Raw genomic sequence first — 16836 nt, 5'->3', positions numbered from 1 at the left:
AAGAAAGTAGGAAATCTTGTCTGTTTCATGCCTCAGCTCCTAAACCCTTCCTTCCACAGAGTAAGAACAGGGATTCCACAGGGAGGGAACAGAAGGGACAAGACTGGAGATGCTACTTACCTGACATCACCAGGTCCTGGTCAGAGCTAGGAGGGAGAAGGACAGGGAGAGGAGAGGCCCCCCTTGTGTATTCTGGATGCTGGAGCAGGGCAGTATCCTCATCACCGAGATCTCAGTCAGGTTCCTCTCTCATACATCTACCCTTTGTCATCCCTTGAGAACTGGGCTCCTTGGTGAGGGCTCCTGGACTCTTAGCTAGTCATCTCAGCCACTTGAAAAGTCTGGTTCATTCTTCCCCTACAGTGTCATTTTAGAAGCAGAAGATGTGCACTGGAGGGGGATAGGTGACTCTAGGGGACAGAGTTGCTGAGGACAAGCACTGAATCAGGAATCAGCTACCCTGTCCCTGGTTGCCATGGCTGTATTACCCAAGCTAGTGACTTTCCCTCACTGGGTGTGAGCAGAAAACACATAAGGAACAGTAGAGTTCTACAAAGGAGAGTCCTTTCCCTGGGATTTAATTCATAAGAATCAACACTCACATACAGAAAGCAAAGGTCCTTACCTCTCTGGGGTCTCCAACAAAATCAAGAGAACCAAACTTCTGTGGAGAAAACATCAGAGAAGGTGGGTGAGGAACTTCCCTTAGACAGAAGCAGATCCTTTGAGTTTCAGCCTAAAATATTAGGTTCTTTCTCCTGATTATGCCTTGGTGGGACCAGAATTAGAGGACCCTATACAGTGTCCTCAGGGTCTGGGCATAAGGTGCAGCAGGATGGATAAGGGGCAGCAGCAGTGAAGAGACAGGCCTATTCAGGGTCTCCAGGGCATGGAGAGGATGTCTGGGGCCTCTGACTGTGATCTCTATTTTTTCATCTCTCACCGTCATCTGCTCTCTCCAGCACAACACCCTGTTGGCTCCCGTGGAGAGTATAGTTATTAAGTCAAGTTGGTGGTAGGGGTGCACAGTATCCAGAGTCTACAGCCGGGATGGGCAACAGAACCGCATTTTCCCTCCACTGCATTGTTGCCTTTTGCCTTCCTTCCTCCAGCTCCAGGAATGCAGACAACTGCATGTGACCCAGAGCACAGTGTCCAGCAGGTGTCCTGCCTGGATTAATGCAGTGATGGAACTTCCCAGTTGGTTTTTCTGCTCCTAACGTCTTCTCTCTCTACAGTCTGCTTCATGCAAGTCAGAGATCTTGATAAAACTCTGCCTGGGAAGCTGAGTATACCCTTAACATTACTACTGAATATTTTAGTATAGTTGCCTCCCGTGCATGTAGAGTGTTAGACTAGAATTCTAAGGTCTTTAACCTGCTAAGAAAGCAAACTAGTTTAGAGAGAAGACTCCCACACCCTTCTTCAATTACAAATGGAAAGGGATGGAGATAGGCACATTCCCGACAATGTATTCAAAGTGTCTAGATCTAGTCACATGCTAAGCTATTTGTTCCAGGATATTTTGATTATTTGAAAATTCTGTATAAAACACTTCTTTTTCTGTTCAAGGTATCTTGAAGATTGTTCTCATCTGAGATGAGAAAACCCCAAATCCTGCACTCACACTGAAACACATTGCATCCTGTCCTTTTCTCTATTGTGATCAGGAAAGCATTTAGTATATAATCTCATGGTTTCCCTTTTAGCTCCCCTCTGTGTGGATCATAAATGGATGGACACACAGACATCACATGGATGTATAGATGTAGCTGGTCAATACAAGTACTGTTTATTTATGTGAATTCATTGAAAATGCAGATGAAAAGGAATCGGTAGATATTTAACAAACTATTGTTTTGGAGGTCTGACAAAGATATGTTGGTTGAGATTGACTGAATGATTCCTGGATAATGATTATTTAGACTGGAAAAGGTTTAATTCAAAATTTTAGATGCATCTCTACTAGACTGATGAAAAAAATGATGAACAGGATTTGGTTATGAAGATGAATTAATAGTTCAGAGATAATTTGGTAGGGAGTCTGATGGCAATCCTAGTACTTTAACTGAGTATCTTTGAAAATCTAGAAAACTATGCTACCAGTATGCTGTGTGTTTGTTTTCTATACCAACTGACATAAATTCTGACACTTTCCTGAAATGTTTTCTGCTGTATGTCTCATCCCCAAAACTCAGGTTGATAGTTCTATGTGGGAATAGGGAACATTTTATGTCTTAAAAAAACTGAAAATGATAATGTTAAAATATTACTCAACTCAAATTCTTGATCTGCTACTATTTCAGGCCTAACACTTTACACAGAAAGATCCTAAATCAAATTTTTGCATGGTTTTCTAAGTTTAAAATCCACACACAAACAAATGATCACGGTGCTTTCTGTTTAACTGCAGCAAATTTTCAAGCTCTATGTACTACCATTGACAATCGTGGCTAAGAATAAGGATCACCAGGTAATAGGTGCTTCCAAAGCTTCCCTTTCTTATGTGTGGGAGACTTGAAGACCACGCTTAGTCAAGGAGTCAGTTATTCTCTGGTGAAAACGTGCTCTTGGCTCAAGACAGTCCCCATGGGCAGACTCATCATTTGACTATTGCCACCTTCCAGAACCCTGACTTCTCACTGGTTTTATTGAAAACTGCACCCCTCACAGAACCCAGCTCCAGGCTCTTCGAGCCTGGGCTTCCTCACTGCTGAGCACCTTTCACAGTATGCCATTTCTCAAAATACTATGTTTTGATAAAGTGTGGGGGTCTGTCATGTAATTTCTCATCATGTTATTATTGGCTTTCCAATATTTGAAGTATTTCATAACAAGAAAGAAATGAAAAATTTCTCAATTTAGATGGAAGGTTGACAGTTCTGAGAGACAGGAAACCGTTTAACGAAACATGAAGCCAGAACATAGCTGAACACATGAAACCTTGGGTCAGGTATACAGGGTTGGGCTTCTAGGATGGACACACTTACCATTTTCTGAGCGACCTCCAGGAGCTCATCCTCTGTCTTCTGGCGCAGGCAGTGAACCATGACAGCTGAGGTGGTGGTTTTACAGCCAGCAAGAGCAGCCACTTTCTGTAAGAGATTAGTGATCAAGAGTATATCCTTTCCCTTCCTCGATGCAGAGAGTGGATTGATTCTACCATTTCCAAGTTCTAAAGCAATAGATGACTGCTGACAGAATTCTAGACCAGCAAATCCAGGACCTGAGTCCCGGAGTGTAACTCCTCTTACTGAGTAGAACACTAACTGGGTCTTATTATACAATCTCTATGCCTCTGGTGCCTGATCAAATGGATCTAATGTCTCTCTCCAGAAACACAAGAAGAACTTAATGTTCTCAAAGTCAAGTGTGACTACAGAAACGGTTTTCACTATTTGGTTTCAGATCCCACCTCTGACACACTGTTGTCTTAGACAAGTCATGCATTCTTTCCTTGTCTTTCTTTCTCTTTCCCTTCACAAACAAGGGTGAAGCTCGGAGATGGTATGCACACGAAATGATAGCGTCTTAGACACACCGAAATGTGGGCAGAATGGCTGGAGGTTACACATGAAGTGTAGTGTGCCCTTAAAGCAGTAACCTTTACTGCATAGCCATTCTCCTTCAGGGACCCCTGGAGCACCTCAGCTGAATCCTACAGCAAGAAAGACACTTGGGGTTCCTGGAGAGCAGAGGAAGGGGCACAGGAGCGGTCCAAGGTGAAATATACCTTTGCTAGAGGTCTGGCATCTCTCCCATACAGGCAAGGATTAAGGGCCACACTGCTCTGGGAAATGGCCCTGTGGAAGAGGTTCTTGGCCAGGGGAGACAGCACCTGGAAGGAAGAGAGTTTATGCTCACAGGGGAAGTCAGTAGCTCACTCATCTTTAGGACTCTGTTCACGTGCTCTTTTTTAAATTATTTTTTCTTTGTTTATTTTGCATACGAACCACAGTTTTCCCTCCCTCCTTTCCTCCCCTCCCCTCTCCATTCCCATCTACCCAATCCCATCCACTCCTCTGTCTCCATTATGAAAGGAGCAGGACTCCCATGGGCTTGACCAAAGCATGGCACATAAGGTAGATGAGCACGTGATACCTTTTCCCCTGCACCAAAGATGAGTGACGTAATCCAGTATGGAGAACAGGTTCACAGAAGCCAGCTGAGCATCAGGAACAGGTTTAATCCCACCTTTAAGAGCCTTAAGAATAGACCAAGCTACACAACTGTCACACACATGCAGAGGGCCTAGGCCAGTCCCACACAGGCTCCCTTAGTCCTGATCCAGAGTCCATGAACTTCGATACGCTCAGGTGAGCTGTCTCTGTGGGTTCCCCTGTCAGGTGCTCTTTTTTAACCCAGCCATTCACCTGGATTATCTGGTGCTCTGTGGAGTTAGAAACACTTACAAGAACAGAGACACTGAAACCTCCTGCTGACTCTCCAAAGATGGTCACAGAGCTTGGATCTCCTCCAAAGTTGGCAGTGTTGTCCTGGACCCAGTGCAGTGCAGCTATCTGGTCCAAATGACCCCAGTTCCCCCGACTGTGTTCATCCCCTGTGCTGTAAGACAATGGTGAGTTGGAACAGAGATGCCATGGCTGTACTCTGAGCTAGGGCTCTTAGTGTGTTCTCTGAACTAAGGCTGGGCTCCACATTACCAAGAGGAGCACTCGTTTGCCCACTCATCGCTACAATGATGGTCTCTGTGGTCCCTACAGTCAATCTCCAGGTACTATGTACTCAGGGACCTCCCAACATGCACACAACCAGAGTCTAAATGCTAGGGCTCATCTGAACACAAGCAGAGAAAATCTCTACCTACAGTTGTCTCTTGATGAAGTACATAGACCAAGAGAAGAAATTAATATAGAAAAAGCTAGTGGAAAATAAAATTGGGTCTAAAGGAAATGGGGTATTAAGATGGGACATAAAATGCAATGGTAGCATGGTAGTTTAGATTGCGTAACCAGAAAAGACCTCATTAGGCAGTGGCAGTTAGCAGAGGTCTAAATAAAATGAACAAGTGAGTCTTGCAAGAATTGGAAGTGGGAGCTGGAGAAGGAGAAGCATGGTTACAAGGGCCCCAGGAACAGAAGCGTGAGAGATGCTGATGTGAGATGCAGGACGAATGGGTGCTGTGGCCTTGGCAAAGACTTCTGTATCATTGGAATGGGTGCTGTGGCCTTGGCAAGGACTTCTGTATCATTGGAATGGGTGCTGTGGCCTTGGCAAAGACTTCTGTATCATTGGAATGGATGCTGTGGCCTTGGCAAAGACTTCTGTGTCATTAGAATGGGTGCTGTGGCCTTGGCAAAGACTTCTGTATCATTAGAATGGGTGCTGTGGCCTTGGCCAAGATTTCTGTATCATTGGAATGGGTGCTGTGGCCTTGGCAAAGACTTCTGTATCATTGGAAGTAGAACAGAAACATTGTGCAGAGGAATGACAGGACTTAATGTGTCTTACAGAGCAGGCTCAGCCCTGTACAGAAAAGTTGTAGTATTAAACTAATAGACCTATAACAGTAGATGGTTATAACAGTATCAGTCTAGATGCATGGGACTTTGACTAGGGTTGGAGCAAGGACTTGTATTGTCGTTCATTAGGATTTGCAGATGGTTTGCCCACCAAAGGTCCAGTTCCATGCCCTAGTCCGTCTTGTGGCATTATCTGGCAGTGAAGGAACCTGTGAAAGCTGAAACTCAGAGGAAGGTTCTTTTGATCTCTGCAGACACTGCCCTGGAAAGGAATTAATCCAGTTCTCTGTGACCCAGTTGCTCCCCAGAGGATGAGTTAATCTTTTAAAGCAACATTACTCCCTTCTTTGGGATACTTCTCCCACCATATCATCTTTCGGCACAATCAGCTTCTATTTTTATTTATGTACCATGCAGTGGCACAACCAGAGTCTCCCAACAATGACTCATTTGATGAAGCCACACAACCTTGGGCTTTTAGCATCTCTAGTTCAAAGGTAAGTAAGTTGGGAATCTATGTAGTCACATATCCCGTGCCATTTGCCGCAGTAACAGAAAGCACACGGACCCAGGGACTAATGTGTAAGTAAGAATGTTGGTTATCTCACCTGAACAAGCCCCAGATGCCCAGGCGGTACTGAATGATCACTACAACCACATTTTCATGAGACGAGAGGGGTAGCCCATCGTAGGTGGACCCCCCATCCACCACTCCACCTCCATGGATCCACACCATCACCTGGACAAGGAGAGAATAGCTAAGCATGCATTGCTACATAAGCTACAGCCCCAGCCTTGGGAGTTCTGGAGAAGAGTAGCACTCAGCATTTCTACGGCACCTCTGCGAATGGGTAATGGTGCGGCACATCTTCCCCAGTCTTCTGATTAGCAAAGAGCCCTATGGGGTTTCCAGGACATATCTAGACATATCTAGACAGGGCCTGATAGGATTGATGCTCCAGTTTACCTTGGATCCTTGAGGAATTCATCATCACTTGCTCTTTTGTATTTGACTTGTTTGAAAAGGAAATGAACTGCTAAGTCTTTGTAGGGGCTGAGGATTTATCCTGAGTGGAACTACATGATCGTTCTGAAAACACCAAAAAGATGATCTATGGGGACATAGGAAACATGAACCTTGCACTGGGGTTTTCTTTGGGATGTCACTGTGGACCTTAAAGCGTGAGAATGTATGAATTCGTGGGTTTCTAAGAGCAATAGAGTTTCCATGTGCTCACAGGCTGGCGTGGCTGGACTTTTGGATTTACATACAAAGAAAATCCTGAGAAAAGCCTGAAAGACTTAAAAGAACTGAGGGTCTGGAACCCTGTTTTCTCCTTTGGAGCTGAACTTGTGGTGGTATCACTCTGGTCTCACTCTAGTCCTTGGAACATTCAGAAGAGGGAGGCAGGGCATTCTCCAGCAGCGGTACGGGTCTGTGCAAATGTACACATTTGAGTGTATGTCTGTGTTCAAATGTGGACATGTGGAGGCCAGTGGTCAACCTTAGGTCCTGTCTTAGGCACCCTGCTCAATGCTGTTTGAGGCAGGGTCCCTTCAGCAGGATCTAGGACTTGGTACCTCTGCTGACCTAATGACCACTGGACTCTAGAGAACCACCCATTTCTTTTCCCTGCCCAGAGATTACAGATCCTGCTTTCTCTTGGGTTCTGGGAATCAAACTCAGGTCCTGAAGTACTTCTCAGACTGTACTAGCTTCCTGTCCCTCAAATTCCAAAACAACTCATTCCCATGGTCGTTCTAGGAATCATTTGTGCATATTAAAATGCATGTTATTTTATAACCCAATTAAAGAAACTTTCTATGAAAACTTCAAATCTAAAGAGAAAATTGTGTTTTGTTTCTAATACAACATTCATGTTAGTCTGACGGTCATTATGAATAATTTCTTAATAGTCATATTTGTCAAATTGCAAATTCTTAAAAATAAAAGAAATTTATTTGCACACTAGCAGTATCTACTGAAGTCCCCTATATATTGGGACTATACTGGATACATTAAATCAAATCTATTCAAATTTTAAAAGGTTGATCACCTGGATTGCTCATTTTTCTCTTACATTCAACATTGAGTTTCATGAAAATTAGCCTATACCTACTGTGGGGATCAAATTCTCACCAGGATAATTCCAGCTAGTCATTATTACTGGTCACATTGCTTTTACTGCGAGAGAATTTGGAAGATTAAGGTGTGCATCTCAGAGGCAGGGCAACCTCCACCAAGGTCTGACGTCACTGGGCTTGTGACTCAGTTATTTTCTATACTACTCCTGCCCACAACTACCCTCATCCCCTTCCAGTGCATGGAAGAGACCGATGCTGGAATCCACAGGTCAGGACCAGTAATCCACGGGCTTACCGGCAGCCTTGTGCTTTTTGTCAGGTCGGCAGGAGTATAAATGTTTAGGTAGAGACAGTCTTCAGAAAACTGGAGAGGGATGCTCTCCTTTCTGTTGGTGAAGAGTGATGAGAGGAGCTTCCCTGCCGCTGGGTCTTGGGAGCACCTGGGAAGAAAAGAGGACACCCAAGTTGTACCAAGTTGACACTGGTCATGTTGTCTGAGGCCCAACCTTGCTTGCGCTGATGGTTTGATCTTGCTGATGGAGCATCAGTGACTAAGGCCGTGTCTGTGGCTCCTGAAGGGAACCCATGGATCTATAAATGCCTCCTAACACTGAACAGGGAGAATAAGGTGGCACTTCTTCCTGTCTCAGAGCTTCAGATACCTTCCACATCTCCATCCTGGGAAGTTTCCCGAGCCCACCAAGAACAGGAGCATAATATTCTTCAGAATAGGAAGAGAAATTAAGAGTTCAAAATGGGTGAAGAGATTGGCTTCACTGGTATTTAGAGACATGTAGCATCACAATTTTTATTGTTGTGATTGTTACTGTGTTTGCTCAACAGACAAAATCATTCTTTCAGTAAACTTATTATTTGGGAATGGTTTGCTAGATGACATTTTTATATTTCCAAGGAAAGAAATATATATGGGAATTTCTTTTACTTTTATTTTATTTGGTTTTACCCTAAGACCCTGGGCTATCTAGTCTCTGATTCTAAGCCATCCAATCAGTGTTGGTTATGGGTTTCACCTCATGGATTGTGTCTTAAATCAAACCAGGTATTGATTCATCACTCCCATAAGCTTTGTGTTATTTTTACACCAAAATGTCCTGCAGGCATTTGTCATTGTAAGGTGGAGTGGTTTGTAGCTGGGTTGGTGTCTACTTTTATCCTTTGAGAGAGTGCAGAGGACCTTCCTTTTCAGGAAGACTAGTCTGACGGCGCGAGGGCTCTATGTAGGCTCCAGTCAACTTCTCCATGTTCAGTGAGTTATGTCAGTGCTGTCCTCAGCAATTGGGCTCTACTGTCAGTGTGTGGAGAGCAAAAATCAGCCTGGGTTGTTTTGCAGTTCACATGGGACCCCCTTAGACAACAGCTAGAATAGATGGAACCCATTTCTGGAACAGTAGTCTGTATTTGGTTATGAGAGATGTCTAGACGGGGTTCTGTCTCTCCTGGTATTTGGCAGTTTCACTTAATTGCCTTATATGTTTGTACATGAAGAAACTTCTACTGTATTGTTTCCATACTGCTCCTCAAATGAGCCTTAATAGGGCTTTCAGTTTTGTTTTTGTGGAGTTCCCATGTGTGTGAACATGTGTTTCTCTGTATCTATAGGTGTTACTCACCCGTGTGTGTGAACACGTGTTTCTCTGTATCTATGTGTTACTCACCCGTGTGTGTGAACATGCGTTTTTTTTTTGTATCTATAGGTGTTACTCACACTTTTATTTTGGCTCCTTTGCTTCTGTTTGTTTGATCCTATTCCAATTTGTTGTTACTGTCTTTATCTTACTGTACTTTATTATTTATTCCTTAGATGCCTGTTTGTTTTCTAACAAGAGACAGAAAGGATATGCAACCAAAGAAAAAAGGAGGTGTGGAAGAGCTGGGAGGAGTTACAAGAAGTGAAACCATATCAGGATATATATATATATATATATATATATATATATATATTTAATAATAGAAAAAAGTGATCAAAATTTAAAAGAAAGTGTAGCCAATCATAAGACCCCTTTGACTCATCCCTGCGCTACACTGAGACAGACATCTCCACTTAAAGAGACTCAGGCTCATCCCAGTGACTTACATAGGAGGGTAGGAGGTGGCATTCTTCACAAAGTTCCAGGGCTCTGCAGGCTGTGGTGGAGCAAACCTCAGGGAGCCAAGAGGGGGCTTAGCAAAGGGGACTCCCAGAAAGACGGCCACAGGTTGTTTGAATCCTTCTAAGTGGACATACTTCCCCAGGACTTTGCCATGTATGGTGTTTACCACGGGTGGTGAGGATGGGTGTCCTGGTGGACATGGAGAAAATGAGGAAACATCAGACATGGATTCCAGATAGGCTTTGTCGCTTACTGCGCATGTGACCTTGAGGAAGTCTCCTCAGTCCTACAGGGTTCCACTTCATCCTATAAGGATAAGGACAACTTTTTCCTTACATAGGAATGATAAGAAGAGGAGACTGGATAGGCTGCAAAAAATCAACCAGTCACATTTGTTAAAAAAATAAAATAAAAAATAAAATAAAAACAACAAACAAAATAGAAATGAACCAGGACATTGTCTTCTCTCTTAGAAGCCCGCAGTGCTGAGCTGCTTGCTGGAAAAAGGATAAACAGAGGTTAGCCACCAGCCTCGTGAGCTGTTCTCAGAGGGAGAGGAACAACAGACACACTTCACCTAATTAAGGTAAAACAGAGGTGACCTGGAAGAGGAACAGAAAGGGACCACACCAGCTGGAAGGAGTGAAGTCTTCTGAATGATGTCATCGCAGAGGAACTGTGACTTTCTGTCATGAATGAATTAGGAAAGATGAAGAGTCATGGTTAAGCTTCAATAAACAGTGAAGAGAACTAGAAACAGTGTGACATGAGACCTTTCTGGGTAGGGCAAACGGCATATAAATACCACCAGGTGCAGTCTGAAAGGATGGACGACGATTAGGGAAGACACTAATACCTGCCTAATGATTAGGTTTCATTTAGTGGTTAAGAATAACCAACACAAATGGTTCTAGAACATTCTTCTTGGGCCTCTAAGCTTGATCATTTAAAGGAGGAAAGAGTGGGCATCAGGAACTGGTGTAACATTGGCTCCATTCTTGCTCAACCGTCAGACAGCCCCTCGTCTCCCTGAAGCTTCACACCTGTCTTTATTCTACCTGCTGTGGGACTTGAATGAACAAACCCCATCCTTCTTCAAAAGACTAAGAAATACTTCACATTGATCATGGCCACCTCTGACATCTCTTGTTTACACTCATATGCACAATTTTCTAGGGTGTCCTTCATAGGACATGACCTTACCCTCCAATTTTTCATTTAGACCCTCTTGGATACAGACAGCATGCAAACATCTCTCTTAGAACATATAGCCATAGAAGAAGAGAAGCATCTAGATTTGATAACTCAAAAGTTGACAACAAAACTTGAAGTCTTTGAGTGAATCTTGCTTTTATCACTCTACCAGTAATTAGTTCAATGCGATGCAGATTAAATCGTATTCAATGCCATTACCAATAACATCAGGACAAACTTTCTAGCAAAAATGCACAGATTATCTCCAATTTAGGATTATTTAATTTAAATTTTTGATTTCTGAATATTTCATATATGTGTACTGTATTTACATAACATCTACTCCCCACCCCCCTCAGATCTTTCCATGTCCTCATTCTCTTTCAAGTTAATTTCCCCTTTGGCTTTACTACCATACTACTATTGCACACCAAACACACACCCACACACAATTTACTGAGTTTATTTTGTGTTACTTTTATATATTTGTATTTAGGGTTGACCATTTGGGATTACATAACCCATCGAGGGCTTTGTCCCAGGTAAAAACTGATTCTTCCTCTGTTAGTCAGGGTTCACTAGAGTCACAGAACTCTAGTCTTCTTTTCTTCAGTCAACCACGCATAGGTGAGGATGAGGGAGACATCACAAAGTCCCACTTCTAGCTGAGGCCCTCTTGGAATCTAAGGACAGTTAAAGGAGGAGTATCCAGGTTTCTTCAGGTATGGGGGTCCTAAGAGGCTCCTACACAGGCTCTAGGAAAAGACCTCACCGCCATGTATGTACTGGCAGGAGTTAACGGGACCTAGTGGAACCATTTTTTTTTTTTTAAAAAAGTAGATGAGTCTGGGAAGGAAAATGTTTATGGTAATAGAAGAGAAATTGGAAGAGAATGGATAGGATATGGAGTTTACCTAAACACATTATGTATGCATGCATGAAATTGTCAAACAGTAAATATGAGGACCAGGAGGCCTCAATCCCACACAAAGAATGACAAGAAACTAAGAAATGCTCAGAGCGAGAGAAATAGTCTTTCCAAAGGACGGGCACACCAGTTGGTAATCAAATACCAAATAGCCAGCTTTGTAAACGTACACACAAGTAATATTATACAGACTGATCTCATTGTATTTATGTATATAAGAGTGTATGTGTATGTATAGCAATAAGTAACAAAAAAAGAAATGATGAATTTGAAAAAAACAGAGAGTTATATAGTATGGTTTCAGGAAGGAAAGAGAAAGGAGAAACTTTGTAATAGTTTTAACTTCAAAAAATAAAATGAATATTTTTTATTTATTTTTAAAATAAATATTTTTAAATGAAATTAAATGGAATATGTCCATGTCTTGATTTACTAATAACAAATCTCATGTTTGTTCCCTTTGCTTTTAGGTTAGCGTCCCACTGAGATGACTTTCTTACCAAGTGTGTGTGTTGAAATGTCCATGGGTATTAGCATTGTTATTTTGTGTGAATCCAAGACACCTATACTAGAATGCCATTTTATAATTACTGGAAAGAATGAAGAGGAGATCTGGAGACATTTCAACGCTGGAAGGTGGGCAGTGGTGGGCAGCTAGTCATCCCTTTAAAAATAAGAGTATACGTCATGACTTATGCATCTGAGCAGAACAATGTGGAAAAGTCAGAGAGATTAAAAGCTTATACACTGGGAAGAGCTAATGTGAGACTGAGAACCATAGGAAGCACACAGTACTAGGGACCCAAGGGAGAAGGGGAGAGAGGTTGCCAAGAGTTCGGGAAAGCTGGGTAAAGTCTGGGCTGCAATTACCAGGTGTGGCCTATGTCAACTCAAGATCGTTAGCCACCCAATTGAGGTGTGTAGAAATTAAGATTGCTCTGAGTAGGAAAGTGGACATAGAGACAGAGGCATGAATGGGGCTACAGACGCTGGCAGCTATGGAGTATGGAATGTGTGATTATTAACCACCTAGCATATGGCACATGCACTTTCCAATTTTTCACAGTTTTTTTTTTTTTCACCAAACCCTTGATGGTAGCAGCTATCGAGGCCATTGTTAGAGATCAGGAATCAGAAGCAGCCTGGCTGACCTTCCTGAAGATGGAAATGAGGAGGTCGTTGCCATGGAAAACAGCAGCGCAGGAGTATTCAACTCCAAATCTGAACCCTTTCTCATCCTGCTTCACACTCTGTTCCCAGACTCTCAAAATGCCACACAGCCAGACACAAGAAAAAGTCTTGAAGTGCCAGTATTACCACTGCCCTTAATGGGTAGTAGATTCTGCAGCCAGAGACAGAGCTGGCCATGATTCCTGAAGACCTTGGTTGAGCACTTTCCCCGGGAAATCTCAGACCCCCTCCACAGAGTGACACAGATGGTTGCCAGAGCCCCACAGTGGACCTCTGCACTGACCATGGATCTGATTTTTATACCTGTTGTTTTGACATTTGAAGCTCTGTTTATTGGGGTGAACTGTCACTCTTGGGGTCCAACCACTGCAGACACATACTGGGTCTCCTGCCCTGGGCTATCAAACCTGTCTTGATAATTTAAAACTAGATACCAGAAAAACAAGCCCAGCCTTTACATCCGGGAACCCCTTGAAACAGCCCTAACCAGCCAAGGCTACACCACTGTTCTCTGCTTCCTTCCTTCTTTCCAGGATAAAACACGACAAAGACTTTTGCCACCAGTTTCCACTCTGTCCTGGCCTTCTGACCCCAGTGCTTCCCTCCTGCTCCGCCACATTGGTGTGTGCTTTTCTCAGTAATAATAAATCATATCAGCTGCTCTTGGTATGATGATTTACACGCCAAGTTATCTGTGAGTCTGCTGCATTTAAAGTCAGCCCCTTTCTACATCTCCTCTAGAGCAGGCTGCATACTGGACTGCTATGGGCACAACCGCTCATTTCAGCTTCATGCAGTTAAATGAGGAAGATGTTGTTGTCCCTGTGTTAGAAACACAGTAGTCTGGGCTGTAAAATATAGTACCTTACCCAAGAACACACAGCTCCAGACACAAGCTAGGATGCACCCCTGCTTTCTGCTTCTATTGTTTATGCTTTCAATATTTTGATTAGCTTTTCCTCCATGCCCCATGAGACCTAGGCAAAGAATAGGAGGTAAATTATTAACTCCTCCTACAGAGGCAGGAGGTTATCCAGGGCCTCCTCTGTCCCTGATCTAGAATGAAGAGGCTTAGAATATGTGTCCCCCTCTGTATCTAGAGGGTTTGAATTAACAAAGAGCAACACCTCCTAGAAACTAGGCCTGTTTTGCCATTCCCCACATGCAGCTCCACAAACAAGTGCCCAAGAGGATTTCAAATGTGTGCCTAGGGCTTTTATCCAAGAATACTCACCCTGAGTCAGGCAAGCAGAGAGAGAGATCAGGACCAAAGCACAGAGCCACATCATGGAAGGACAGTTCCTCCAGGGTCCAGTGAGGTGTCTGGTGCTTGGAGGAAAAGCACTGATCCTGCCCACAGTTATAGACCAGACCCTGAAGTCCTGCCCACTCTGACAATTTACATAAAACAACCAAATGAAAATCCCTGACCCAGAGCTCTCCTGGCCGCTAGGGGGACCTCTTAGCCAACCCATCCAGAGTTCACTCTCTCTTTTTTGCAAAGTCATTGCCCAGCTCTCATACAACAGAGGTCCATAAACTAACCCAAGGACTTCTTACATAAGCTTTCTCCCTGTGACAGCCAAACCTCAGTGTTGTGAGCCTCCCAGAGGCAGAGACTAGCTTAGCAGGCAGGAGAAGCTTTGGTTTTGCATCTCCAGAGAGGGATGAGAGATTTTAGAGCAACTCAAGGTCTCTGAACACTTCAGCTCCAAGATTTGGATTCGCAGTTTAACATTCTTGCATGTGTATTTCCTAGAGTTCTAAAATCTCGTGCTTGAAGCAACTTTAAACACTTGTCTGCCTCCTTTACTGTCTGAGTTGCCTTTAATACTTCTGTCAAGAGCTCCTATGCGCTAGTGCCCACCACCTTGTGAGGGAACACACCACCTTGTAGAGCAGGCATTTGAGGGTAGACTACTCCCACATTGAACCAATTCATCCCTCCCTGTTCTAATCACTGTGCATTCAATTATGTTTGCTCATTCTCAAGTATTTGCTAAAATGTCTGACATTTCCTTCCACAGGAAAGAAACTGGGGAAGTAAAAGCTGCATCTGGCTGCTTCGGAGGTTGTGAGCTTAGTCTTCTTGGGTGGAAGATTGAACCTTTTCCACTTCCTACGCATAGCATTGAAAATAAATCAAGAAACACAGCATTATTTCTAATGCTTTAGCTGTTAGAGACAAGCTTCGCGCTAAGGATTCCAAGCTCTACAATGTCTTTTGAAAGATTATTTTCAAGTCACAGTGTAGCAGCATTTCATCTGTAATTTAATAAATAAAACTTGACGGTCAGCCTTACAGACCAGGCAATAGTAACACACACCTTTAATCCCAGTAGCCACACTAGTTTGCCATAAACACCGGGTGGCGCATGCCTTTAATCCCAGTGGTGCACGCCTTAAATCCCAGGCCAAGAGAGGAATATAGAATGGGAGGAGACAGCTCTTAGTCATAGTATCTTTCTGAGATTCCTGGAGGCAGAGATCACCGTTTTCGAACTGAGGTTGATGTAAGGGCCAGTGGCTGGCTGCTTTATTTTTCTGGTCTTCGGGTTGAACCCCAGTTTCTTCTGTGGGTTTTTATTAATCATGCTTCATGACGGGTTTCATTACAGCCTTTTCTTAGACGTGTCATTAGTGTTTTTATTTCCGCTGCCCACACTGCCCTTCTTGCTCCACCCTATCATTGCTAGTTCTCTTATTTTCTCAGCTTGTCTCTGTTCTGCTTTCAGACCACATGTATTCCATCAGCCTGCCTCCCCAAGTTCTCTTCCTTAATCAGCGTGCCACTTTCCCCCAAATTAGCAAAAGATCTATCATACGACCCTTGGAAATGTACAACTCCTTGGTAAATAGCCCAAACATTTTATTTTCTACTATAGAGACATAGCCTCATTTATATTTGTAGCTGTTTTATTCCCAATAGCTAGGATAAGGAAAGAGATTGTATGTCCATCAGTTGATAAATAAATAATGAAATGTGATACCTATGTGTGACAGAATTTTATTCAGCTATAAAGATCAAATTATGAAATTTCATGTAAATGAATGGAGCAGAAAATAATCATTCTGAGTGAGGTAACCCAGACCAAGAAAGATAAAGGTCTTATGTTATCACTCATCATATATCTTAGTGTCAACATTTTAGATTTCTGTGTTTAATTTTGATTAGCTACAGAATTCAGAAAAGTACCATTTGTGGGAGAGAGAAGGAAGATCTTAGTAGGAGAGGAGATAGTAAAACACAGGTAACATGGGTTGAGGAAGGGGGATAATGGGAGGGGATTAAGTGAGGAGAAAGATGGAGGAGAGGGTAAAGGAAGAATTGGGAGTAGTGGTGATTAATAACAAAGATTTTTGACAAGTAAATATTTTATGATATATATCTATATTCATATAAAATATATTAATTGAAGTTACCCTAAATAGAGACTAGCGCTCCTCTTAGAAGCAATAATTTACCAAACAAAAACCCAATTCCAGTTATAGGATTCCTCCACTAAAGTTGTAAGCCAAGAGTGTCTGGGAGAACCCCAAAACAGTACAGGTTCTTGCCACTGCTCTGGTAGCCCAACAAAAATTGACAGCAAGACCCTGTTACTAAAAACACCACACACATCCATTGGTCACATGGCAGGAGAAATCAAGTTGGTACTAAGCAGGAAGCTGCCACTCTACTGGCTTGCTTTGATGGTTTTAGACAGTCTTACCTAGCAATGAACCCTGTGACCTACAATAATGACCCATAGAGTCAATAGTGGCATGAACGTTATGGAAGTTACCAACTACCTTCTAATCAGATTTAATGTCTGCTGCACAGGAGGAAACTCGTACCTGCTAC

General features: G+C 43.0%; 1 protein-coding gene across 1 annotated transcript in view; it reads right to left on the bottom strand.

The window, feature by feature from the left end:
- The window catches only part of LOC130863463 (liver carboxylesterase 1-like), a 30865-nt gene extending 16513 nt beyond the window's left edge, over window positions 1–14352 (bottom strand). Inside the window, exons 1-8 of the mRNA XM_057753467.1 lie at window positions 14227–14352; window positions 9664–9868; window positions 7864–8008; window positions 6092–6222; window positions 4413–4566; window positions 3734–3838; window positions 2991–3095; window positions 626–664 (exon numbers count right to left, since the gene is read on the bottom strand). Of these exons, the coding sequence (XP_057609450.1) occupies window positions 626–664; window positions 2991–3095; window positions 3734–3838; window positions 4413–4566; window positions 6092–6222; window positions 7864–8008; window positions 9664–9868; window positions 14227–14281 (939 nt within the window). The 5' untranslated portion in view covers window positions 14282–14352. The remainder of the gene's footprint in view (window positions 1–625; window positions 665–2990; window positions 3096–3733; window positions 3839–4412; window positions 4567–6091; window positions 6223–7863; window positions 8009–9663; window positions 9869–14226) is intronic.
- Window positions 14353–16836: the final 2484 nt, after the last annotated feature.

This window comes from Chionomys nivalis, chromosome 21, assembly GCF_950005125.1.
Source record: "Chionomys nivalis chromosome 21, mChiNiv1.1, whole genome shotgun sequence".
Classification (NCBI taxonomy): Eukaryota; Metazoa; Chordata; class Mammalia; order Rodentia; family Cricetidae; genus Chionomys; species Chionomys nivalis.
This window is presented reverse-complemented; position numbering and strand designations above follow the sequence as displayed.